This window comes from Macadamia integrifolia, unplaced genomic scaffold (assembly GCF_013358625.1).
Source record: "Macadamia integrifolia cultivar HAES 741 unplaced genomic scaffold, SCU_Mint_v3 scaffold269, whole genome shotgun sequence".
Lineage (NCBI taxonomy): Eukaryota > Viridiplantae > Streptophyta > Magnoliopsida > Proteales > Proteaceae > Macadamia > Macadamia integrifolia.
This window is the reverse complement of record NW_024868889.1, coordinates 355,769-381,576: the sequence shown is the minus strand read 5'-3', so window position 1 is coordinate 381,576 and position 25,808 is coordinate 355,769. Positions and strand designations below refer to the sequence as shown.

The 25,808-nt window shown below is 39.9% G+C and overlaps 1 protein-coding gene across 3 annotated transcripts in view; it reads right to left on the bottom strand.

The window, feature by feature from the left end:
* LOC122067061 (protein transport protein SEC23-like) overlaps positions 1-25,808 on the bottom strand; it is an 89,439-nt gene that overhangs the window by 26,421 nt on the left and 37,210 nt on the right. For 2 of the 3 annotated variants that reach the window (XM_042630911.1, XM_042630910.1), the window contains exons 8-10: positions 6,300-6,377; positions 1,560-1,721; positions 1,187-1,450 (exon numbers count right to left, since the gene is read on the bottom strand). In XM_042630911.1, coding sequence (XP_042486845.1) covers positions 1,187-1,450; positions 1,560-1,721; positions 6,300-6,377 — 504 coding nt within the window. Of the gene's footprint in view, positions 1-1,186; positions 1,451-1,559; positions 1,722-3,902; positions 4,012-4,044; positions 4,281-6,299; positions 6,378-25,808 lie in introns of those variants that run through there. The other variant, XM_042630912.1, reaches the window with a different exon arrangement.

The window sequence follows — 25,808 nt, the reverse complement described above, 5'->3', positions numbered from 1 at the left end:
GGATGCATTTGATTTTCTATTCTTGTTAGTCCAAGCTAGAGTCTTTCTTTTGATACATGTCTACTCCAGCTTGAAAGGGAGTGTTGGAATATGAGTCCACGATAGGGGGAGTGTCCCCATCGTTGAATGAGTCCTAGTCTACTTGAGTTAGAAGGAGTTAGTTTCCTAGTCTAAGTAAGTTCATTATTATGATTAGGCTTTAGAGTCATACTCAAAGTATGTAACTATTTCATAAGTAATATAAAGAGAGCAGCTGGCGGTAATTGCACAAGCCTTACTCCCCAATTCCTTTGTCTTTCTCTTCTTTCCTCTTCTTTGATTCTGGTTCTCAAATCTCTACACTTGCCCTTTCTCGTCAAACATTTGGAAGAATGTTCTTAATTTCCGCTAGCTTGGTAGGGGAAGTCCCTTGCCTTGAGTAGAGAAAGAATTTGGATAGCTATGACTTTTCCGGCTCGTCGATTTGCGATATTACTAGAAAGCTAGCCTTCTGTGCTACCATTAACTACCTCTGATTGGAGAGAAATCTCCATAGATACACTTCCAACTCTTTTTCTTATGATAAGATTTGGAAAGTCACCTTCTTTGAGGTCGGTTCTAAGCTTAGGCTGACCTCCACAACCCGGTTTTCGAATCCCCAAGGAACATACTTATTGTTGTCTCCTGGGGACTCCCCTCCTCTTCCCTTCTCCCCCACATAAGGTTTTTCCGCTCTTCTTGTGGCTTTTTCTTTTTTCCTCTTTTTTGTCTTTGGGCTTGTATATTTCTCCTCTTTTCTTTCCTTTTGGTAATGAATTATTCCTTCACCCACCAAAAAAAAAAGATATTATAGAACTTTCCAAAAGTCCATATACTTGATGACCTAAGAAAACAGAAAAATAGAAACTAAATATTAACCCAAACCTTCCCCATATCTTCTAAAAACCCAAATTGAACTAAGAACTGAGACATAATCTTGTATAGACTCGGTAACCCCATAATATGGGTTCATTCAGTTGTTTGATTAACAAATAAAAAGTTAAAAAACCCAATATTTAGAAGTCCAACACCCATATAACCCATTGGCCATTCAAAATAAAGCCTATTCAGGGCCAGTCAAGTTGGGCTACCCGCATTTTGACTTTATCCGAAAAGTGAAATGGCTAAATTAGTACAAGTCCATCTTGCATGTCGAATACATAGTTACCTCATGTTCTTTTTTATTTTGGTATCCAGCTTTTCGCCACTGAGCAATAGTCATCCCATGAAATACAACAACAGTAAAATAGGCATCCAAAAGTAGGATCCCGTCAGTGGTAACTGCAGCCACATCAAGGAGCACTGGTTCTGGACCTGAATGGAAGGAGTAAGATATTAATGATGGCTGAATCATAACCACCGACTTTGCCACATTTTCCCTGTTTAGGATCATTCTGAAATAAGCAGTTTCATCCGGGCTATTGTTAAAGACCTGTAGCAAATGGAACAACCGAAATATTTATAAGCTTTAAGATAAGCAGGATACCACTTTGGATACAAGCTCGATTAGGAAAGACAAACAGAATAACTTTATAATATACCTGAACAAACTGAGAACGCCGCAAATGAAACATAAACTGTGGAAATATTGAAAACCGGGGTGATAAGCTGAAAGAAGATGGACTGTCTTTCTGGTAATCACCAAACCTAGAACATAGACGTATCAATGATCTATCCAGCCATCTGATAGGATCGAAGTCAGCCTGCTCGGAAATCACATCTTTTAGTTATTAATGAGGAAAACAAGATCATTGTTACAGTAGTTAATGATTGTAAAAAAAAAGTAGAGGACTACAACCAACTAAATATGATATATTTTATTTATGCGCAGAGTTTTTCCAGGTGGGCTACCTGGAAGGGTTTTTTTCCAGGAAGCTCAAATATATGCCATGTGGTAGCTTGAATGAGGAACAAATTTTGTGGGCAGGTAGCAGAGTTTTAAATATCGGTAAGTACCATATTGTATTGTGTCGGCCGATATGTATTGGTATTAGTGGGCGGTGGGTATTGATACAATACTTATTGTTAAAAGAAAAAATTGCATTGACTGATATGGGTCAATACAATCTGATACTGGGCTGGTATGGTACAATATGGGACCGATACAGTCCAATACAGGTAAGATACACTTGATATGCTTCCTTCTCATTATGAGCGACATCCAAAACTGAGAGCAACTGAAGGGCTTGGAAAATTGTTTCTCTCTTCAATATGAGTTGAAGGAAATCATCTAACATAAAAGAAACGACCATAATTTTCACCATTTCAACAAGTTTTAGGGGTTTAAAGTGCTCGAATCATGGATTAAAATAGATTTGGGCGAAAAGTGGTAAAGTTACAGATCTCTCTTTTTTTCTTTGGGTGCTCAAAAATCAAAATCTCTATATTAGGTAAAAGCAACTCAAATCCTTACATCAAGCTGATATATATTTACATATTGCATAATATGGTTCAAAACTGTATAGTAATGCATATGCAGTTACCCCTTAGGCGACTTTATAAAGCACACTAATGCATTTCTTGATGTGCAATATGTAAATATATATCAGCAAGATTTCCAGCCGCAATCGATAATGGCCTCCGTGGAAGTTAAGACTCCAGTGTTGCTACTTAGGGAATAAACAGGGAAAGTGTAGAAATGGGCCCCCTCCCTTTTAACATCTTTTTAACATTTTTTTACCATTTATTAAAGAAGCATTCTTTTAAAATATATTTTTGTGTGTTTTCATAAAATACAGGTTTTTATTCGTCTTTGAATGCCTTCACCATCGTATGGACCATCAACCTTAAAACAAAGAGAATAATTACATTCCAGTATGTACACGCCTAACTTTCTTAGTTAGAGTCCTATATGCTATGCCAAAGGAGTTTATCCTAGACCTATTGAAAGAAACGGGAATGTTAGGATGCAAATCTGCAAGTTCTCCTATTGAGCAAAATCATAAGCTGGGGGAAGATGTTGGCCCTTCTCTTGTTGATGCAGGGAAATATCATAGGCTAGTTGGGGGTGCTGAGTCAGTTTATGCATGCTCCAAAGAGTGGGCCCTTGGATGCAGTTTATTGCATTCTCCGGTACTTGAAGTCCTCTCCACGAAAAGGATTACTTTTTATCAAGTATACCCACATGAGGATAGAAGGCTTCATTGATGCAGATTGGGCTGCCTCAGTCTCTGACAAGAGATCTACATCAGGTTACTGTACATTTGTAGGTGGAAACCTTGTCACCCGGGGGAGCAAGAAACAACCTGTGGTGGCTCCGTCTAATGCAGAGGCAAAATTTAGAGCTATGGCTCATGGAGTGTGTGGCACCTATGAGGCTTTAGTGTGCCAATAAGGCTGCCATAAATATAGCCTACAACCCTGTGCAACATGATAGAACAAAACACATAGAGGTGGATAGACACTTCATTAAAGAGAAGATCGACTCTGGTTACATATGTACCCCTTTTGTGAGGACTGAAGATCAAGTGGCTGATATCTTCACAAAGGGTCTTCTTTATCATCAGTTTAGTTCTATGTTGTCCAAGCTGGGAATGTATGATATTTATTCTCCACTTGAAGGGGAGTGTTAGATATATTAGTTATGTTGCTCTAAGGGTAATTTAGTAACTTATCATGTTATGTTTTATTTTTCCCTTTTCCCTCCTTAGGGAAGTATGTGTAATTACTTGTAAATATGTTAGTGAAGTAAATATATTGGTGTTAGTGAGGTTTTACTCACAACATACTATTCTACCATACCATCGACTTCTCTCCTTCTCCCTCTTCTACTTCTTCTTCTTCTTCTCCAACTCTCATCTCATTGTTCTTCCCCAACCACATATTCTAACTAGGAAATGAAGAGGCAAGAAGCGCAGTAGTACCTAAATAGGGAAGCCAACTGATCACCTCCAAACGAAGCAAGATTAGTGTTATTAGAAGAGACTACGTCAGATTCATCAGTTACTGAAGTGCTTAAAATTATTGTTATGCCCATTGAGGTCTGCCATACTTAGTCAACAATATGATTAATCGTGCCGCAGTGAGTATCTAACATTTGTCAACAATATGATTAATCGTGCCGCAGTGAGTACACTGTCGTAAGGCTTGGTCGTTTTCTGACTAGTTTGCAGACCTCGACCTCTACCAGTACCATGTCCTCGATCTCTCCCTGAACCTCGACATCTCCCAATCCAGAACCTCACCACAACCACGAGCAGCCACAAAGGCAGACTTATCCAAGGATGATTCAAATTTGGCAATACGTTGAATATGGAAAAAACCTTCATTCATAGAGGGAACTTTGTTATCAACAAGAAAAATTCTTTTGACAGGTTATAAGTCAGAACTCAAGTCAGATAAGAATTTAGCAACTTGAAACTCTACACAGTGAGTACTCAACAGATCCAGATCAGTAGTAAGAGGCTGATAAACAATAAGCTCTTCCCACATGCCCTTAAATGTACTACAGTACTCACCCATATATTTATCACCTTGCTTAAAAGAAAAGATCTTCTAAAGGTCATACACCCTGGATATGTTCATGTGTCAAGAAAAACTTTTCTTCAAATCCTCCCAAACTCCTTTTGCAGTATCATCAAACATGATGTTTGCAGCAATCGATGAATCCATACTGTTCAACAAACAGATTAATAGAGTATCGTTTTCACCCATCCATTCAACATACTCTTTGAAATTATTCGGAGGCGGCAAAGAGGTTAAATATTTTAGCACGCCCTTGCCATTGATATATACCTTAACAGCTTGTGTCCACAATATATAACTCAAAGCACCACTGCATTTTATACCAGTGATTTGAGCTTTAACATTACCAATAAAGGTGTTTGAATCACCCATGACAGGAACATAGATCTCACTTCAGAAACAGAAAATATATATTGAGAAAATAACTGCAGAGCAACCAACCAAAAAATACCACAAATATAGACCAAAACTGGAGAAGAGCAAGAACTCAAAATCCACATTTCGGATGTATTCCAAACTTTGGTTGAATATAGAATTTGGATGGGGGAACAATTTCTAAAAATCTCAAGGTGATCAAATAGTAGATTCTGAACTAGAGCTACCATTCAGAATTAGAAACTAGTAAACCAGAATTTAGAAAACACCAATCAGAAAATCTGATGATGGAACTACTCTAGTTGAAGGTAGGGTATGGATGGTGTAGAATATACTCCAAATTCCAAGACCAATAAAAGGTTGGATACGGAGATACAGAAGTATCCCATTCTGTCCAAAACCCCCAAAACAGAGGAACTAAAAGATGTTAAATCTCACAGACACAAGCTGCAGCAGAAATATAACACCACTACCTATACAGACTTATTCCCGAATGCTTATATTCCCAAATACCTCAAAAAAAGCAAGATAGTATCAATATAAAATATGTAGAATACAAACTGCAGAGAGAGAGAGATATTCACAAACTAGGGTTTCATAGAGAACAAAAAACAGAATTACCCTAACCAGAAGTCAAGAAGAGAAGAAGAAGAAGAAGAAGAAGAAGAAGAAGAAGACAATATGGTGAAAGAGAACAGAAGATGGAGAGAGAACTAGAAAGGCTACTGATTAGGGCAAAAGAGAATTACCCTAGTAGGCAGTCACATAATGTATTTATAATAACTAAAACCAAGTAAATTACAGTATTACCCTAGACTTTTGTGCACTCAAACACAAACATAAAACAAAAATTATCTAAGAATAAAAAATCCCCCTAGGGAACAGTAAAGCGTCATAAGGTTTTCCTGTCCAGGTGCAGGTGGTCCACATCTTCACAGACATGTCTGTTTCACCGAGCCTCTCTTCAAGGCAATACCCAAATCATTACACCTTTCATGCAGGTCAGAAGTTATCTGACAAGGAATTCGCTACCGTAAGACCGTGTTAATTCCCAAAAACCCATTGGACCAAGGGCCCAACATGTTTAGAACCCAACCCAAGGCTTATAAGCCCATGATTGCCAATTTATCTGTGCATTAGCAGGGTACATAAGACAGTTTCTGTATATAGGGCCATTTCCAATAATGTGATTATTGGCTTCTCTGTTTTGTTTGTCTGCCTATTGTAGCTGTATAAGCTTTTTGCCAAGGGCCCAATAATTTTATCAATTCATCAGAAAAATTAAATGCCACAATGACCCTTATATTCATCTACTCAAGGTATTGGCACAACATACAGAGAGAAAATACAGACCCTAAATTTGGAAAATGTCCCACCAACCAATACTAATAATGAAGCATGGGGCGTTAACTTTAAGTGGCAAAGAAATTCATTTGTGTTACCTCACTTTCCATTTTGAAAGAAACTATGCGTGCCATGACTGCTGCAGCTGCTTCTTGGTCAAATCCAGAAATCAACTCCTGCACAAGAATCATCAGTTACAAAACCGAACCTGCAACAGCCTTAAAATATGGATGAAAGCATTTAATATGAAAGAATAAAATAAAAATTAAAAAAGCAACAGTAGATCATACACTATGGCTACAAAGAATTCAATAAGTGCTGAAACTATAATGTTTTGGATATTTTCAAGTTTAAAATAAAATAAGGAGACGGTGACAATGACAATTTCAGGAAATAGGAGATAGTTTCCAGCATAGTAGTATGTAGTCACTTGAGACAGCTTAACTGCTGGTATTTTAAAGACGTCTTTAAAATACCAGCAGTTAAGCTGTCTCAAGTGACCACATACTAAAAAAGGACCATTAAGGTGGCAATAGAATCCTGATGAAAAAGATCAACAAAATCCAAGCATTAGCATTTATGACCCTTTCCCATGTCTGACCATTTCCCTACGGTCACTGTTGCACACTGTCTCCCTCCTAATCCCCCCTCAAACCAAATAGCTCTCACCAGCCCTTCCATAACCACTGCCTCCACCGACCCCAACACCTCCCCCCTTCCTCTACTACTAAAACCTGGAACAATGTTGTCTCCTCCTCTCCCTCCCACCCCTCCAATGTTGGCCACTCCCTCCATTTCATTCCTCCCACAGTCATCGATGAAAAATTAGTGGGCCTTTGCCCTTTGGGACCCCTCGAGCCAGAGATCTCCAGGTGGAAGAACTGCTTACTAGGACACATCCTTATTAGCCGTCCGCCATTTACCTTGTCAAAACTTCATTATCTAAACAATGGAAGTTTCACGGAACAATGTCCACATATCTGCTGGACAATGGCATCTTCATTTTCAATTTCACTGAGGAAACAGACAAGATCACTGCACTATAAGGAAACCTATTTTCCTATGCCAATGGGATAAATATTCTATCATGAGCAACGTCGACCTTCAATCCATTACCATTTGGGTTGCCCTCCCAAACTTTCCTCTCCATTTTTGTTGTGCTAAGGGCCTGAGTATTGTTGGTTCAGTAATTGGGAAGCCCCTTTACTCTGATCATGGAACCAAGGTGATGGCCAAGATTGCATATGCTAGAATATGCATAGAAATTACGGCTGAAGTTTCTCCTCCTCCCTCAATCACTATCTTCAATGACGAAGGCCACTCCTTCAATCAGGTTGTCCAATACAAGTGGCTCCCCCCCGCCATGCAGCCTCTGCAAGGTCTTCAGATACCCCACAAGCCTCTGCACTCCCAAGACTCCAGTAGATATCTCGGTTGAAGCAGAGACTCTTGAAGCCCCAGCAGTAATCCTCTCAAGAGCACCCTCTGGAGCAAGATCTCCATCCCCGAACTTAGAAAGAGGCAAAAGAATCCCTCGCAATCATTGCCATCGGAATCGCAGCCGAATGGCACTCCAAAATTTGGATGCCGATGTCTCCCCTCTGGTTGTGCAGCATCCATCAGTCCTTTCAAATATCACCGAGAGACCACTGGACAAAACAGGTTCACTCTGCTGTCAGCCTCCTCTGGCACTGATGAAGACTGCCATCTCGTCTCCCAGATCCTCTGAGAGATCTCTGCCCCTGCGAGGTACCTTGGTTACTGTAGCAGATGGTCCTCTGGCCTGCCAAATCTCTAGCACGAGCTGCCCTCACTCCCTGATCTCCCTTTACACGATCCCAATATCAATGCTGGAACTTCCTCTCTCTTCCCACCTTATTTGGCTACCACTCCTCCCATCCTCCCTTTACCAATACCCACCTTTAAGGATTGATTTGCATGTAAGTCCAGCTATCACTGCTTCTAAGCCTTATCTCCACAATTTATACAATACATTTCTCTCCATGTAAACTCTATGCATCTCTCTACCATCTCAAGGATGTTTATATCTTCATGTAAACTCTATGTATCTCTCCACATATGAACATTCAATGATGCACATCGTATTGACCTTAAAAAAAGTGTGTTTGTTCTTGGTCGATCTCCTTGTCCACGGGGATGAAAATATAACACAAGACTGAAGTGATTTAAAAAATCATCCATACCACCCATGTGAATAGGAACACTGTCAAATTCTGAAACTAGAACACCCCTCCACCGCCTAATGCCGTAACCACCTTATGCCCACATCTTCTCCTGCAGCCCCTGCCGCCGGTGACCTCCAACACACCGCCAAAAACCCCCTACCACCCCATGACTTTCTTCGGACTTGCCCCACCCTTACTCCATCTTCCTCCTCCACCCTCCCTCTTGAACCTTCGTCTCCTGACCTTCGAACCTGGAGCTCTGTTGTCACCACACCCTCTCCCCCTGTAGCCTCCTCCTCCTCCACTCCCACATCCGCTGGACATACACTATATTATCCTCAACTCCGCTCCTATAGGCCTTTGTCCTCCTGGTCTTCTCGATTCCGAGATTCTGAAATGGAAGAACTGCGTTGTTGGCTCCTTTTTGGGCAGCAGACCACCCATCTTTATTGTCAAGGCTTCCCTCATGAATCAATGGAAACCAATATGCGCTATGTACACATTTATGCTTGACAACTGCACCTTCATCTTCAACTTCGATTCTGACTTTGACAAAGCTACCGCCATTGATGGAGGTCCTTCGTGTGTTGGGAAGAAACCAATTTTCCTTAAGATACCCGGATGAACACACAACTTTCAACAAATCTGAACCCTCTTCCATTCCATTGTGGGTCACATTCCCCAATCTCCCTCTTCACGTTTGGTGCGTTAAGGGCCTCAGTATCGTCGGCTCGATTATAGGCAAGCCTATGTACTCTGATAAAAGAACCAAAGCGATGGACCAATTGTCATTTGCGAGAGTTTGCATTGAAGTTCAAGCGGATAGTGCCCTCCCATCTTCGATCACAATCATAGACAAAGAGGGATACTCGTTCAGCCAAGAAGTGAAATACGACTGGGTTCCCCCTGCATGCTCTCTGCAAGTGCTTTGGTCACCGGACTTCCCTCTATGTCAAATCAAAAGGCGTCGTAGGCCAAGCTCCTCAGAGTTAACAACAGTCCTCTGCCAGGCAAGATCACGATTGTGAACCCTCCCAAGAAGACGCATTCCATGATCATCTCTCCAAACGAAACAGGAAAAAAAGGAACAGACAATCTCAGACACCAGTTCATTCCGGCTAACTTTCGGCGAAGGATTTGAACACTCGGACCTCTGGTCTACTGCCGTCGTCTTTGTCCGATGGTCAAAACACTTTCTCGATCTTGGAGTTGTCAGATCTAGATACTGATGTTACTCCAATTTGTTCTTTATCAAAATCAAACGCCTACGGTACGTCAATAGTTCTTCCTAAATCGATCTCTCCATCTTGATAGCCATGCAGGACAGCCGATGCCTACGGATCCTTTGACCCTTATCCCTATGTCCTCTCTCCCCCCCTCTGCTTCCATTACCTGTCTCTACTTCTCCCCATGCGAGAATTCCTCCTTCGAACCCTAATCTCATACCAACTTCCACTTCTCAGTCTTATTCCCCTCTGTTGAACCTATCCTCTCCTACGCCATCCCAGATGAACCAGACCAACTGAACCGCCATTTATCCCTCTGAACCAATTCCTCCCGATCCCCCTTCTAAACAAATTCTCTAAATTCCAACCCAACCACCCCCTGTACCCGGGTAATCTATACAACCCGACCCACATTTTAAACCAGCCTACCATTTCCAATCTTCAACCCGACCTGCCTAACCCTCCTCGCTCTAACCCGACTCCCTCCTTTTCTTCACCAAGCACTGACCCTCTTAGCTCTGCACCTAAGGATTACCGCCTGTGTCCCTCATCGTCTTGCACCAGCCTTACCTCCACCTACCCTCTTGCCACTGCCTCATCGCCGATCTCCCTCGTTGTGGCTTCTTTATGCATGACTCCCACCTTGCATCTCCCTGATGCCTCATTAGCACTCACATATTGTTCTTTGCTGGCCTTGGAAGGCCCCCGCTCCATTGTGGAAGATCTCCCTGCCCCCTGCAGACCTTGGAAGGTCCAACGGAACTCTACATCAGTAAAAAAGACCTCTGTTCATCCAAATTGACCTTAGAAGGCATCGATATTCTCTACGACAATTTGGATGTTCACCCTGCTACTACATCCACCCTGGAAGACCACCCTCTTTCTGCAACACAGCTCCTTGTATTGAAGTTGATCCTTGTCGTCCTCTACGGCAGACCTCAAAAGTCCTCTCTGACCAATGCAAGGATGCAGCCATTGGCCCTCTGAATACTGAAGATGATCCATGATGTTCTGGTTCCCTGATCGCTATTGTTCAAAGGCCTGCTCCTCTGGCAGGCACATTGGATGAGGTCCCTGTTGTTTCCAACCCTTTTATCACCCAGGTCATCACTAACAATTTTGCCCCCTCCACCTCCATCCACAGGAAATATAGTAAAAAACCCCCCTCTATCTCCACTAAGTCCTCAACCATAACCAATGCCTCCACTGCCTCCCCTATCATTGGCTACAGTCGTAGGCCTCCCCCCCAACTCTGGACCCCCCTATTCCCAAGACTCCCCGAAGCTCTTACAAGCGTCCTACGCCCACTGCACCTAGTTCCTAATGATCCCTTGGACAATATGAAATGTTCAACGTCTCAATTCCTAGGCAAAACAAGCTGAAATTAGATCCCAAATCCATTCCTCTCAGTCCAATCCGTGTTGTCTTCTTGAAACTCATCTACAAAAGGCCAATGCTCCTCGGATTGCCTCGCCAATTGCCCCCCACTGGTCTTTTGAGTCCAATTACCTCCATAGCCCGAATGGTAGAATTTGGATACTTTGGGACCCCTCCTTCCTAACCATCTCTTATTTGTCCTCTTGCTCAAGCCATCCAAATCTCTTATCTCCCACAAATCCGGTCCCTTCATTTGCCTGCTCTCTGTTGTCTATGCTCATAATAAACCTTCCCTTAGGCTCCCCCTATGGTCTGACCTTCTCTCCTTAGCACCCCTCTTCTGGTACTAGACCTTGGGGTATAGCGGGAGATTTCACTGTTATCGGCTTCAGCCATAAAAAGTATAGAGGAAACCCCATTAACCTTCAGGCCGTTGATTCTTTCAATGATTGATAGCCTCGAGCAATTTGTGGTTCCATAGAATTGATAAGAAAGGCATAACCAGGAATTCTTGCACTCCCATTTATCGACAGCTATCCTTGCAGTAGTAGGATTCTCTGTGCTCCCTGTAAGATACCCGTAATAACCCCAGGATTTGATAGACAAACAGTATAAATGTGGCCACATCAAATAATTGGTACCATCAAGTTTGATAGCATACATAGGAAATGTTGGAAAGTTACCAAAGGGATTTCCATCATCACCACCAGTGGATGTAGTTGAAATCTCTAACATAATGATGACAAATGGTAATAACAAGACACAAAAACTGATTCACCAGATGCTGGCAGCAAGAGACCAAATAGCAGGATAAAATCAGAAAACCCAAAAATCGATAAGGATGAAAACCTTGAAAATCGACTTGTAGTTCTAATAAGGTGGATAACATAGGTCACAAAGCAAGCAGGCAACACCGCAAGGGAACATCTTCAGTGCCGATCAATTCAGAAAGCCAAGAACAACCCTGACATAAAATATCAATCAAGGTGAAAACTTGAAAAAATTGATTTGGAATGAAAATACAGGTGAGTAAATCTACTGCTGTGTTAGGGTTAGGAAAGTAATTTTGTACGAATAGGGTAGTTAGGGTTATGGCTTTTCCAATTGGTGACAGCCAGAGAATCCCTGCACAGGGTATTGCTGCCCAGTAGGAAAAACCCCAACCTAGGAGAGGATTCAGGGACCCAATATACCAGGGATTTATCCCTGTAAACCCTAGTAGAACCTAGGTTCCTATCAATTCAGCACCAATTCAGCAAGAATTGATGTAAATTGAAGCTGAATGGGTAAGACTTCATCTAAGCCCTAAAACAAAGATTTACCTTAACTTTAACTCATAACCCAATATGATAAATTCCGTCCTAATAATTTTAATTGAATTCAATAAGAAGGGGGATTCAGTTCTATGATTTTTCAAGGCTGATTCCAACTTCAACTTGTGAAGGAAGGTGGAATGGCAATAAATTCTGCAGAAACGGAAAAAAAATATAGATAATTGTGAAACCCTGGATTTTCTAAAGAACTAGAATTTGCTTAACCTAATCTTAGTAATTGGGTTTCAAGAATGGGTCATAAGGACTTCCAATTTTAGCCTTCAAACCTCCCATGACCAATTCGGACCTCAGGGAAGAGATGGGAATTCAAATTAGTTAAATTAGAGTTCAGCATGGTACTGGCAGAATCAGATTATGCAGAATAAAAGGGGAACCGGCAGGTTCCGACCGGCCAGCCAGTTGCTGCCCAAGCAACTTGCCAGTTTGGGTTTTAAAGACTGATTCTACTGCATAAAGGTTTAGCAGGCCTTAGATCCTATTTATGTGATTGTATACATAATATTTAATAGAACTGGAACCCCAGGAAGGAAAATACAGTGTCTGAACTCCTAAAACCCTAATTGGACTATTTAGGTGACCTAGCACATTCTACTTAAGTGTAGGACCCACTAGAGGTTTCCCCACAAGCAACCTCATTAAGAAAGGAAGCTTGGGAAACCCAGACTGTACAAAGAAGAATAGTTAAATGCCCAACTAGAATGGGAATAGGAACACTATACTTAGGTAGGGTGGAGTAGAATTGTAGAAATTTATTTTATAAATAATGATTTGGAATATCTTATAAAATAGGAAATAAGTTGCAGTAAGAGCACTTAAGTGAACCAACGAAGTGAATTTTTCAGGGATTCAGACACCAAGGTGAGTGGGTGCGTTGACTTATTTATGGAGTGCTTATTATTGTAAATCTTGCCTAAGATTCATGCATTACGGTTGTGTGCATATATATTGTAATTGTTCTGAAACTGACTTATGGAACAGGAAGCCGAAACAGGTAGACACTGATAGGTGCCCAATGGTTACTATATGCATGTTGTGAATGGTTGATATTTGGATATGCATCATGCAAAAATTGTGGGTTAGGTTATCACCACCCGAGTGCTACAACCCCTTGTCAGTAGGGGGATAGGTACTGACTAATCCCGACCCGTGGCCACCTGATCAGCAGTACACTTTTGTGGTACGACGTACTATACCCAGAGACGGATAACAACAGGGTACGATGTACTGTACACTTGACTACCTTGGGTTATAACCTAGGGTTAGCTGGGGGACCGAGGTTCTTTCCGGGACTGGCTGACTCCTACCTGCAACGAACTTGTATTCCTGAGGCCCAAAGTACAGGGTAGGGAATATCACCTACGTTGTGTAGCACTATACCATTGATTCAAAATTAGTAATGGACTAGGAAGTAGTATACTATTAGATGAACCCATGAGCATCATATAAGGTGTGGAGCATGCATTGCATCATTTGTATTGTGTTTGCTTGCTTGCTTGCCCCCACCCCCTCACTGAGCATGACGTGCTCACCCCTCTTATTTACTTTCCCTAGATGACGAGACTGGTATTCTGTCGGCTGCTAGCTTTGATCATGAGACAGTGGCCTTGGATTACTTGGCCAATCTTCCAGAGGATGAAACGGACCATGGACCTAACTGTGGATGTGATGACTGTGCCTATGGAGGCCAGTTCTTTTGAGGAATAGGATAGGCTATTCCTATGCCTTTTTGTGTATATATTTTTGTGATGCGAACTCTGATGTATACGGTCTACTTCTGAGATACAGAAAACTGTGTAAATATTCCTTTTGTAAGTTATATGACTTTTATCTGGATAACTATAAATGTAATGTATCATATAGTGACACTGGAAATGATGTAATATATCTCACTGATGGACTGTTTATATTTATATGACCTCTGATCTTTAGTTGTGTTGTTGTGGTGCTATCATCTACCCTAGTCTATATCCTAGGGAAACAGGCTGACTGGATATGGTGTGGTGTCCAGTGCTGCATGCCTTGGCCTATTAGAGGCAGGGTGTAACAACAGCTGAACAGGTTAAAGAGGTAACACATCCACCACAAATCAAAGAGTTACTTGCTGATTTTTCAGATTTGGTGCCTAATGAATTGCCAGATGAATTACCACCTATGAGGGACATCCGACATGCCATTGACCTAGTGCCTGGGTCAGTACTCCCAAATCTGCCCACTTATCGTCTCAGCCCCACAGAGCATAAAGAGACAAATGGATGATCTGTTGAGAAAGGGTTTCCTAATAGAAAGTATGATTTCATATGCAGCACCAGCCCTATTGACACCAAAGAAAGATGGATCATGGCGTATGTGCATCAACAGCCATGCTACCAATAAGATCATGGTAAAGTACAGATTGTTTATTCCTCGCTTGGATGATATGCTAGACATGTTGACAGAAGACTCTATATTTTCAAAGATTGATCTATGTAGCAGCTACCATCAAATTCGAATCCGTCCAAGGGATAAATGGAAAACAACCTTCAAAACCAAAGAAGGGATATATGAATGGAAGGTTATGCCTTTTGGACTCACCAATGCACCTAGCACTTCCATGAGGGTGATGACATCATAGTTTTCAAGGCGTCGCTTAGGTGACGATAAGGCATCCAGGCGGTTTTCTTAGCAAAAACCCCTTATTTGAATCTAATAAAAATTGTTTAAAAATCAAATTCCAAAAGAATAAAAAGTCAACCCCCAGTTTAAGAACAAAAACTGGATTTTGGTTATAGAGGCGATTTTCAACTTTTAAATGCGGGGTTTTTCTCAATTATGAAAATTTTATAAATTCTATCATGTTAAAACATTGCTAAAAACCAAAAGTCTGGTAAAATAATCTTTTGTTTTGACATCCATTAAACTATTTTCATTCAGGCGATTCTAACAACATTCGCGCACTTAGAAATAAGTTTGACCGGAGTATAACTTTGTCATTACAACTCAAATTTAAGTAATCCTAGACTTATTGGAAAGCTGGTTTTATGTTATAACTAATACAAAAAGTCTTATGTAAAAATAAAATCATTTGACCAGTCAAACTTATTATAGAACAAGAGCATTTCTCTAAATGTTGATTTTTTATAACTTAATATGAATTAATGTTAATTTTTTATGGTTTGATGTGGCTAAATGTTGAATTTTTAATGACTTGATATGGGCTTAATCTTGATTTTTTATGATACAAGGTATATATGGCTCACTAAATAATGTTAGAAAATAGGAAAAATAAAAAATAACACTTGGTTGCCTTGTTCTCTTTAAGGCGGGCGCCTTCTCGCCTAAGCGCTTAAACAACTTTCCACTGCATTGGTTCACCTTGGCGCCTTGACAACTATGGATGACACATGTACTGTGCCCCTTCATCGGTAAATTTCTTGTAGTATACTTTGATGACATATTGATTTATAGCAAGGCACAAGATGAACATCTTGAGCATCTGAGAGGTGTTATGAGGATACTACGACAGGAGAAGCTCTATATCAACTTGAACAAGTATTCTTTCATACTGCCCAAGGTCATATTCCTTGGCTTTATTGTGTCCTCACAAGGTATAGAAGCTGAGCAGAAGAAGGTGACAAGCATAGAAGATTGGCCTATTCCAAAGAGCTTGACAGAAGTTCGCAGAGTTCATGGTCTTGCCTCATTCTATCGACAGTTCATACGGAATTTCAATGCTATTGTAGCCCCCATCACAGAGTGCACAAAAGGGGGAAAAGTTTCATTCTAATGGACTACAACTACCACTAAAGCATTCAACTTGATCAAACAAAAGATGACAGAAGCACCAGTGCTTAGACTACCCAATTTTGATCTCATGTTTGAAGTGGCTACTGATGCATCCCATGTTGGGATAGGAGGAGTGCTTATGCAAGAGGGCCATCCGATTGCCTTCTACAATGAAAACTTGAACTATACAAAAGGAAGGTACTCTACTTATGACTTAGAACTCTATGTCGTTGTTCAAATTCTTAAGCATTGGAGACACTACTTAATTGTTTAAGAGTTCATACTTTATTCAGATCATGAAGCACTCAAATACTTGCATTCACAAAAGACGATTAGTGATCGGCACGCTAAGTGGATCTCGCAAGGATACGTATTTGCTCTTAAATACAAGATTGGAAAAGAGAATCAAGTAGCTGATGCACTTAGTCAGAAGGTGCTAATGATGAATACCTTCACAGTACAAATTACAGGGGTGGGACATATCAAATATGAGTATGCTACTAATGCTGATTTTTCAGAAGTGTTCAAAAAGTTACAAGGAGGAAGAGATGACAAATTTTCTATACATGATGGATATCTCTTCAAGGGCACACGTCTTTGTATTCAAAACACCTCTTTAAGGCATCACTTGGTTCGAGAACTACATGGTGGAGTAAAGGGTGGACACTTTGGCAAAGACAAGACCTACTCTATGATAATAGACATGTATTATTGGCCTCAACTACAGAATGATGTTCAGGATGTTATTCACAAATGTCATATTTGTCAACTTGCTAAAGGAGAGAAGAAGAATGTGGGATTGTACACACTACTACCCATTCGATTCCACATGCACCTTGGCTAGACATCAGCATGAACTTTTTCCTAAGCTTACCACCTACACGGGAAATGTATGATTCCATATTTATGGTAGTAGATTGATTCTCCAAAATGGTACACTTTATCCCATGCAAAAAATTACTTAATGCAAATCACTTAGCCAAGCTCTTCTTCAAAGAGATTGTGCATATACATGGTTTGCCACAGTCGATTGTTTCAAATAGGGATGTCAAGTTCATAAGCTATTCCTGGAAGACCCTATGGCTGAAAACAAACACTAAACTTAAGTTCTATACGGCATTCCACCATCAAACAGATGGTTAGACAGAAGTGGTGAATAGAAGTCTTGGCAATTTGCTCTGTTGCCTGGTTCGTGATTATGAGAAGACATGGCCGTCTATTCTGGATATAGCAAAGTTTGCATATAATAGTTTCATCAACCGTACCACCGGTCGTACTCCATTTGAGATTGTTCTTGGACTATAGCCACAACGACCTATTGACATGGTACCATTGCCACCTCATGCCCGTGTTAGTGTTGAAGCGGATGAGTTCCTTAGGCATATCACGAGGTACATGCTGATGTTCGTCACCGTATAGCCATTAGCAATGACAGATATCAAGTAACTGCTAACCGTCATCGACACTACGTGGAATTTCAACCTAGTGATATGGTGATGGTTCGAATTCCACCTAAGAGGTTCCCTCCCGGTACAATACACAAGCTCCATACTCGGAATATGGGTCCATACAAGGTCTTGAAGCGTATTGGTTCCAATGCTTACATGCTGGAACTACCTCCTACTCAGAAGATCAACAATGTCTCTAATGTGGCTAACCTTACATTGTACATGGGACACCATTCTGATGAAGGTGACACGGAGCATACCCTAAAGCTTCCCCCAGTTTGTAACCTCGGCAAATGATGTTATTGAAAATGTCTTTGACAACAAATTCACTACCGTTCATGGTGGTAAGGGTTACTATTCGTTCCTCTTAAAGTGAAAAGGACGACCGCAACAAGAGTGCACCTAGATCCATGCAGATGACTTTCGGCGGCTTGATACGGATCTCTACGAGCACTATATGTCCTTTATCCATTCATCGGAGATGAATAATTCTAAGACGAGGGGAGCTGATGTAGATCCATAGTATGGGCTAGGCTATCGCAGGAAGAAGCCCAGCCCAAAGGACCCCTACGGCCCCACTTAATTAAGTGGGTTAAGTGATTAAATAAGGGCCCATTGGGCCCATTGATTTCTTTATCTTAATTACGCTGTTATTTAATTCAATAAGGCCCATTGGGCCCATCAATTGTAATGTCCTATATGGACTCTTAGTCCTACTCCATGTTGGAGTTATAAGTCTAGTCCTAGTTCTATTTGAAGTCCTAGTTGTAATAGGAGTGTCTAGTCCTGTTTGGAAACTAGCTCCTAGTTGTGTTTTGATTGCTATTCGCCCTTTATAAATAGAGGAGCCTATGTACTCATAATTTCAGATTTGAATAAAGAAAGTTTGCAATCAATTGCTTAGAGCAGCTGAGATAGTTGTGGGTGACAAGCCTAGGCTGAGATAGCCACTTCCTCTCCCACATTCTCCTTATTCTCACATTACTTTCTGCATTCAATTTTAGTTCTTAGTTTCTGTTCACTGTTACTACCATTAGCATTCAAGAGATTTCAGATCTGCTCAATTCTGCCAAAGCAACAATCGACCAGCAAGAAGTACCAACCTGGAAGCCCAATCGATCTCCACATTCTCTCTCAGCAGGCCTCTGATCGATTAGCTCTTTTCAGTAGCTGTTCCTAACAGTCCAAGGGTCCTTCGATCCTCATCTCAGCCCCGCCCAAGTAGGCATTGGTTCTTGAAGAATCCTCTTTATTTTCTCTCCAAGGCCTGAAATCAAGAAACTTCATATCTTCCTCATCAGCTGGCAGAATCAGCCAATCTTTGGAGGTTTTCTTCTTCACCTTAAGGACTACCAGCGACCCAAATTCCAGCAACATCAGAGCCCTACAGGTCCAACCACGGGTATTCCCCTAAAACCCTCTCTCTCCTAGGGTTTGGTTTTTGATTGTATCTTTTTGGGTTTTCTCCTTGTTGGGTTGTTCTAGTCTTGTGTGGGTTGTTTCTGGCTATTATTTCCTTTGTTCTAAAGCATCTTTAAGTGTAATTTGGGTTACTAGTTGTAGTGTTTGGGGTAATACATTGTGGGGGTTAGCTTCTTGTAATCTACTACATTACAAGCATAGCGGAGAAGTACACATTAATTGTTTTGGACAGTGAGTGAAACCCACAAAACTCTCTATTATTTTATATACAAACTTCTTTTTCTAATTTCTATTATGAATAGCATTTATTGGAATGGCATGATTAATTGTACATATTGGTTTTGAAGTATATTTTTAAGTATTATACATGTTTTGAAATGCAATTTGAAGTCTATAAAAAGAATGCATGGTTGTGATTTTATCAAAGAAATAATGAGGCTTATTACTTTATGAGTAAGGAATCGAATGCAATGCCAATGGACTGCAACCCTTCCAACAGGGGTTATGTTTGGAGTGGATTGTGGAGCACATGAGTGAGGCAAGAGTGTGACGTTTAAGGACTTGGTCCGATTCTATGAACCAGGAGCTCAAAGCTCACAATTCCACTGTGTTTGGGTATGCAGACCAAGAGGTGAGGTAAGAGTATGATGTTTAAGGAGCATGATTCCCCCCCATAGGAGCCCATTACCAGCTCAGTTAGCCAAAAGCCTGAGTCCCATCCCGTTGATTTTATTTTTGAGATGTTGATAGATAGCAATGCCACAGTATGGAGCTACTAAGACTATTAGTTAGAACTTGGAGTTTTAAACTTTTTAACTCATAACATGTTTTGATGAACTTGTAATATTTTCAGATGATTTATAATATTTATATAATTGAGGCATTATTACTGTTTTAAAACTTATTGTTTTTAGTTATTTACATCATAGTTATTAAGGCGTTGTTGAGGCGACACCTAGGTGCTGAGGCGGTCCAGAAGCCGTAAGGCAGTAGTCCGCATTAAGTGTATCACGTAAGGCGGTCGCCTTATGATATTGGGCGCTATAAGGCAACGCCTTAGTCGCCTTATGATGCCTTATAACCATTTTATAATTTACAACTATTTTAAAATTAAGTAGATTCCAAATATCGATTTTTTATTGGTTGGTGCATGGTCTTGTTAACACTTGAGATGCATGGGATCAGCTTCTAACAACTCAAGTTACTCCACCAAAAAAACAAAACAGTGAAACACGATTCACAAAGGGTTTGGAATTGGATTTAAGAAAGGGTTTTGAGAAGAACCAGGTGACCATTTTGCTCCGGCTTCTTATTTCAATCTTTCTTCTCCGGCAGCAGTGAGCTTACTCCGGCGAACAGTCCTACCCACTCTACAAGTAAGTTTTTGTTTTTTTTTTTTTTTCTCATCTTATTTCTTGTTCATGCAGCTACGGTGAGTGTTTCTTTTTGTTTTTCTTCTTGCTTCTTCTTCTTCTTTCTTCTCGCTTTTTTCTTCTTCTGTTCTGCAACTTCTTCGTATGCGATACCTTTTTTTTTTTTTTCTTCTTTCTTCTGTTCTTCACTGAGCAGATGAGCTATTGAGCTTGGTACCCTTTTTTTTTTCCCTTCTTCTTTCTTCTCCCTTATTTCTCTTTCTTATTCTGATCTTCATTCTTCTTCTGTTTTACAACTTTTGCATACGATACCTGTTTTTTTTCTTTTTCCTCTCCTTTCTTCTTCATTTTCTTCTGTTCTTCACTGAGCGGATGAGCTCTGTACCCTTTTTTTTTCTTCCCTTCTTCTTTCTTCTCCCTTATTTCTCATCCTTCTTCTGTTCTTCATTCTTCTTCTATTCTGCAACTTCTGCATACGATACCTTTTTTTTGTTATTTTTCTTCTTCATTTTCTTCTGTTATTCCTGTGGGCTGTGATTTTGTTTTTAATTAATTAATTCAATATTGCAATATGCTTATAGCCTCTTATATGCAGCAATATATTAGTTTATTACTGCCTAGCTTATTCTGTTAGATTGCCATTAAGTAGGTCATCAGTTGGACAGTTGCTTAATTGCATTTTGTTCTTAATCTGCCCTATTTTGATTTCAATTTTTAGTTCTGCTGCTAGTTCTCAGCTCTAGTTTAGTCAGTGTTTTCAAAAGCCTAAAACAAATCAATCTTCTATTGTCTTTCTTTAACATTTCTTATAAGTTTCTGTTTTCTGATTTTGATTTCAAATTACTGTTTAAGGTTCAGAATATGGTTAATATCTAAATCAGTTCATTATTTTGTTGCCCTTTGAGCCTTTTAAAGATTCTTACCAATGAATTTTGTTCTTAGTGACTTAGTCTAAATTCAGCTTCCTTGTTCAAGTTGGATTTTCCATTAGAAATCTGTCCATGAAACTTAATTCATCTTTTGATGAAGATGAACTTAGTTTATTCACTTTATTGATTTGTTTTCTTGATGGATATCTAGCATTGCAGCATTGGTATGAAGTATGAACCTTTAATATATATTTAGCATATAAGTAATAGGATTCAACTAAGATTTGAGCCAAATAGATTGGTTTTATAAAAAAAAATTACACAGGAACGCTTTAGTCAATAAGGCGACGCTTTATGCCCGCCTTATCGCTAAGGCACTCTGAAAGACCCTCAAACGCCTCCGTTGCCTTACCGTCTTGATAAATATGATTTACATATTTTATGGTTCTGTTTCCTTTCGCTCACTAAGATTTCCCAAGCTTACCCCCATTTACTGACCATACAGAGATAGAGAATCAAGAGCCTTGTGCATGTGACGAGTACACTGGAGTGATTGAAGGAGAAATTAAACATACTGAGGATGTTTAGATTTTTAATCAACTTTGGAACTTACTTCACTTCAATTGGAATAAATCCGGTTACTTTCAGGATCTGCCTATGGATAAGTTATTTGATTTTATTTGAGAATGATGTGATAAAGATTTGTCTATTTTACTTTACCATTTAGTTGTGGTGTCACCAACACCTTAGACATTCAATACTTGAGTTACTATGGATGATGGTCATTTTGATTAAGACTTCCACTGTATAATTTTGATAAGGATGATTTTACAACATCCAAAACCTTATCCCAACTTAATGGGGTCAACTACATGGAGATTCCAAGCAAGGACAAGCATGAGTATCCATGCAAAAAGATTGACGAGTTATGACTAATTATAATTAGTGTCAGCTATCAACCTGACGCACCACTACAAATCAAGCACCGGCTTATAACAACAGACTATAATAAGATACAACTTGTCTACCTGATGTACCATATCGACCGGTTAAGCCAAAGAGTCTGACATGCATTACGTCCACCACCAAGACAATCCATCACCCGACCTACTTTTAAGAAAGGAGGAATGAGATAATGAATTCTTGAAAGTCTCGCTAAGCAAGAAAGTAACAATTAGAACACACAACTCCGCATTGAAAACTATGTAATCAACAAACAACTCCGTATTGACACTAGATATCATGACACTGTCATCAGTAGGTAGCATAGTGGTTCAATGCACAAGCAAAGAGCCCACAACCACAAGCAAACCAATAGCCACTTCAAGTGCATTATGTCCAACACCAATACACTAATAAGGATGATATTATTGAGGTTACATGATGATTATTGATTCTCAGTGTTGTTTCGGTTCATTGTTCAAAAATCGAGCAATCTTGTGGACTATTTGACTACCATTACCCCTAGGGCGGGTTTGGGGCGTTACACTCAGGTCTAGGGTATCTTAGCATTCGGGCTCAAGGCAGACTCAACTGACAAAGCCAAACTTGCACCCCTAGGTTCCACCGTCACCAATTAAGCTGAGGTTTAAAGGTTTCTTTGTTGGTTCTTCTATCTCTTTTTCTTCCAACACGATTCTAGGATAGTAAAGTGGTATTCTTCACTCTTGAGGGCTAGATAGCCAGCTTGGATACTTGGATGGCATCCTTTGTTTGTGGGTTGGGTCAGTTAATGAAGGGGTTCACTAGTAGGATAATTGCTTCTTTTTTTTTTCTAAGGAATTTTGTTTTTAATTATACTTGTTTATTAACACCCCAACCTTTTTCAAAGTATAAACTAATCACAGGAACAAAAGTTATTCAGATTATAAAATTAGTTCTGTGTTACCAACTAGTTCTACTAAAAGAGTGCATTGCTTTCTCTTTGACTATAATAAGAAATAGTTCCAAATTATCTGAGGCTTTTACTAAATCGATATTTGTTCCTATGGATTTTCTATATGATTTTATATTTTCTTTATTTTATATTTAAAAATTTTAGTCATATTTTGTGTAATAGTTGGGATTATAATTATAAAAGAGAATAAAATTAATGTCTACTACACATCCTGAAATTTTGAACTAGCATTTGAAAAATTAGTTCAAAAGCCTTGGAGTAAAATAATTTATGTATTTCACCAAAATGTAAAAATACACTCAATGTAATTTAATAAAAGCCTTGCAATGTAAGACTATTTGAGAATCCATAAGACCATATTACCAATTGATTCATTGCTAACCATTTGGAATTTGGAGTCTTTGCAATAAACTACACCCCTTTTAATCAGGTATGAATGTATGATATCTCATAAAAGAAATGACAATTTATAAACTATAAATGGGACAAAAGTTTAAATTATATATGCAGAAATATGTAGTGGGCGAGCCTATGGCGCAACAGTTAAATTGCACTATTGCAACATGTTGGTCACCGGTTCAAAACCTGGAAACAGCCTCTTCTGCAAAGCAGGTGGTAAGGCTGCGTACATTTGTCCCTCCTAGACCCTACAGTGGCAGGAGCCTCGTGTACTAGGTTGCTCTTTTTTTATTAATCACGATCTTCCCCATTCTTCACCCCCCCAAAAAAAATAAAAAAATAAAAAATAAGCTGTACTAGAAGAACATCCCAACTTTTGGTCACCTTCTGCAGTAACAAGTTGAATTGCTCTCAGTATTCTTAAGGGCATCAAAGTTACTTTGTTACGATGATAGTGTTGGAAGTCTAGGATGAAATATCAAGGATGATTACAACAACAACAACAACAACAACAACAAAGCTTAGCCTTATCCCAACTAAATGGGGTCGGCTAAATGGATCCGTAAGTATTTAAAGAAAAAAAAAAAAACTCTTTAGGGCATCCCACTCAAGAACCGTCTGCAACTCGAATCCTAGCCCTCCAGGAAGCTCTGTTAGATGTCATACTTGGGTGAAGACTTAACTTTTGCATGTCTCTACAAATCAATGGTCAATTTAGGCCTACTCCTAGCCCTTTTAGCTCCATTCATCTACATCTAGTCACTCCTCCATACTGGGGCATCCAAAGGCCTCCTTTGGACATGCCCAAGCCATCGTAACCGACATTCTCTGAGCTTATCCTGAATTGGGGCAACTCCCAAGTCCAATCTAACCTGGTCATTTTTTATTCTATCTTTCAGGGTTTTGCCGCACATCCATCTCAACATCCTCATCTCAGCCACACTCAACTTATCTATGGTACGCTTCTTAACTGCCGAACATTCTGCACCATACATCATAGCTAGTCTTATGGCTGTCCTGTAGAATTTTCCTTTAAGCTTTAGAGGAATACGTCGATCAAACAACACTCCAGATGCCCCTCTCCATTTCATCCATCCTACTTTAATTCTGTGGAAAATATCATCATCAATCTCACCTTCTTTGTTTAACGTAGAGCCCAGATACCTGAAACAGTCACTTTACGGGATCTCTCTCCCCTCAATTTTCACTTCCTCGCTATCAATCCTCGATCTACTGGAGTTGCACCTTATATATTCCATCTTCGTTCTACTTATCTTGAGACCTCTCGATTCCAAAGTATATCGCCATAGTTTCAACATATCATTAATCTCTATCACTGTTTCACCGACCAAAACAATATCATCTGCAAAAAGCATACACCACGGGATCTCTCCTTGAATATTCTCGGTTAAATCATCCATAGAAAATGTAAATAGGTTGGGGCTTAATGCGGATCCTTGATGTAACCCAATGTTAATTGGGAACTCAGCACCTTGACCTCCCACAGATCTCACACTTGTCACCACATCTCTATACATGTCTTTAATAATATCCACATATCTACTTGACACTTCTTTCTTCCCTAAAACCTTCCAGATTAAATCTCTGGGAACCCTGTCGTAGGCCTTTTCCAAGTCAATGAAGACCATATGAAGATCCCTCTTGTAGGTTCTGGTTTTTTCCATAAGCCTCCTAAGTAGGTAGATCGCTTCTGTAGTGGATCTTCCAGGCATAAAATCGAATTGGTTCTCAGATATATAAGTTTCTCTTCTTAGGCGAACCTCTATTACCTTTTCCCAAAGTTTCATAGTATGACTCATAAATTTTATGCCTCTATAGTTGTTGCAGCTCTGAATATCGCCTTTATTTTTGTAAATTGAAATGATAGTGCTTCTCCTCCATTCATCAAGCATCCTTTTCATGTTCATAATCTTTTTAAACAACTTGGTTAAACAAATGACTCCAAGTGGTCTCAAACTCTTCCACACTTCAATTGGGACCTCATCCGGATCTGGTGTCTTCCCTACTTTCATCTTCCTTAAGGCCTCTTCAACCTCGGTCATTCCTATCTTTCGTACATACCTATGGTTCAAGTTGTGGGGCCGGCCACTCGAACCACTCCTATTAGGGTTGTCTTCATTAAGCAGGTTACAAAAAAACTCATCCCATCTCCTCTTTATGTCTTCATCCTTCACAAGCACTCTACCATTTTCACTTTTAATACATCGAACCTGATCGAGATCCCTGGACTTCCTTTTTCAAATTTTATCCATCTTATAGATAGCCATTTCCCCTTCCTTGGTATTTAAATTGT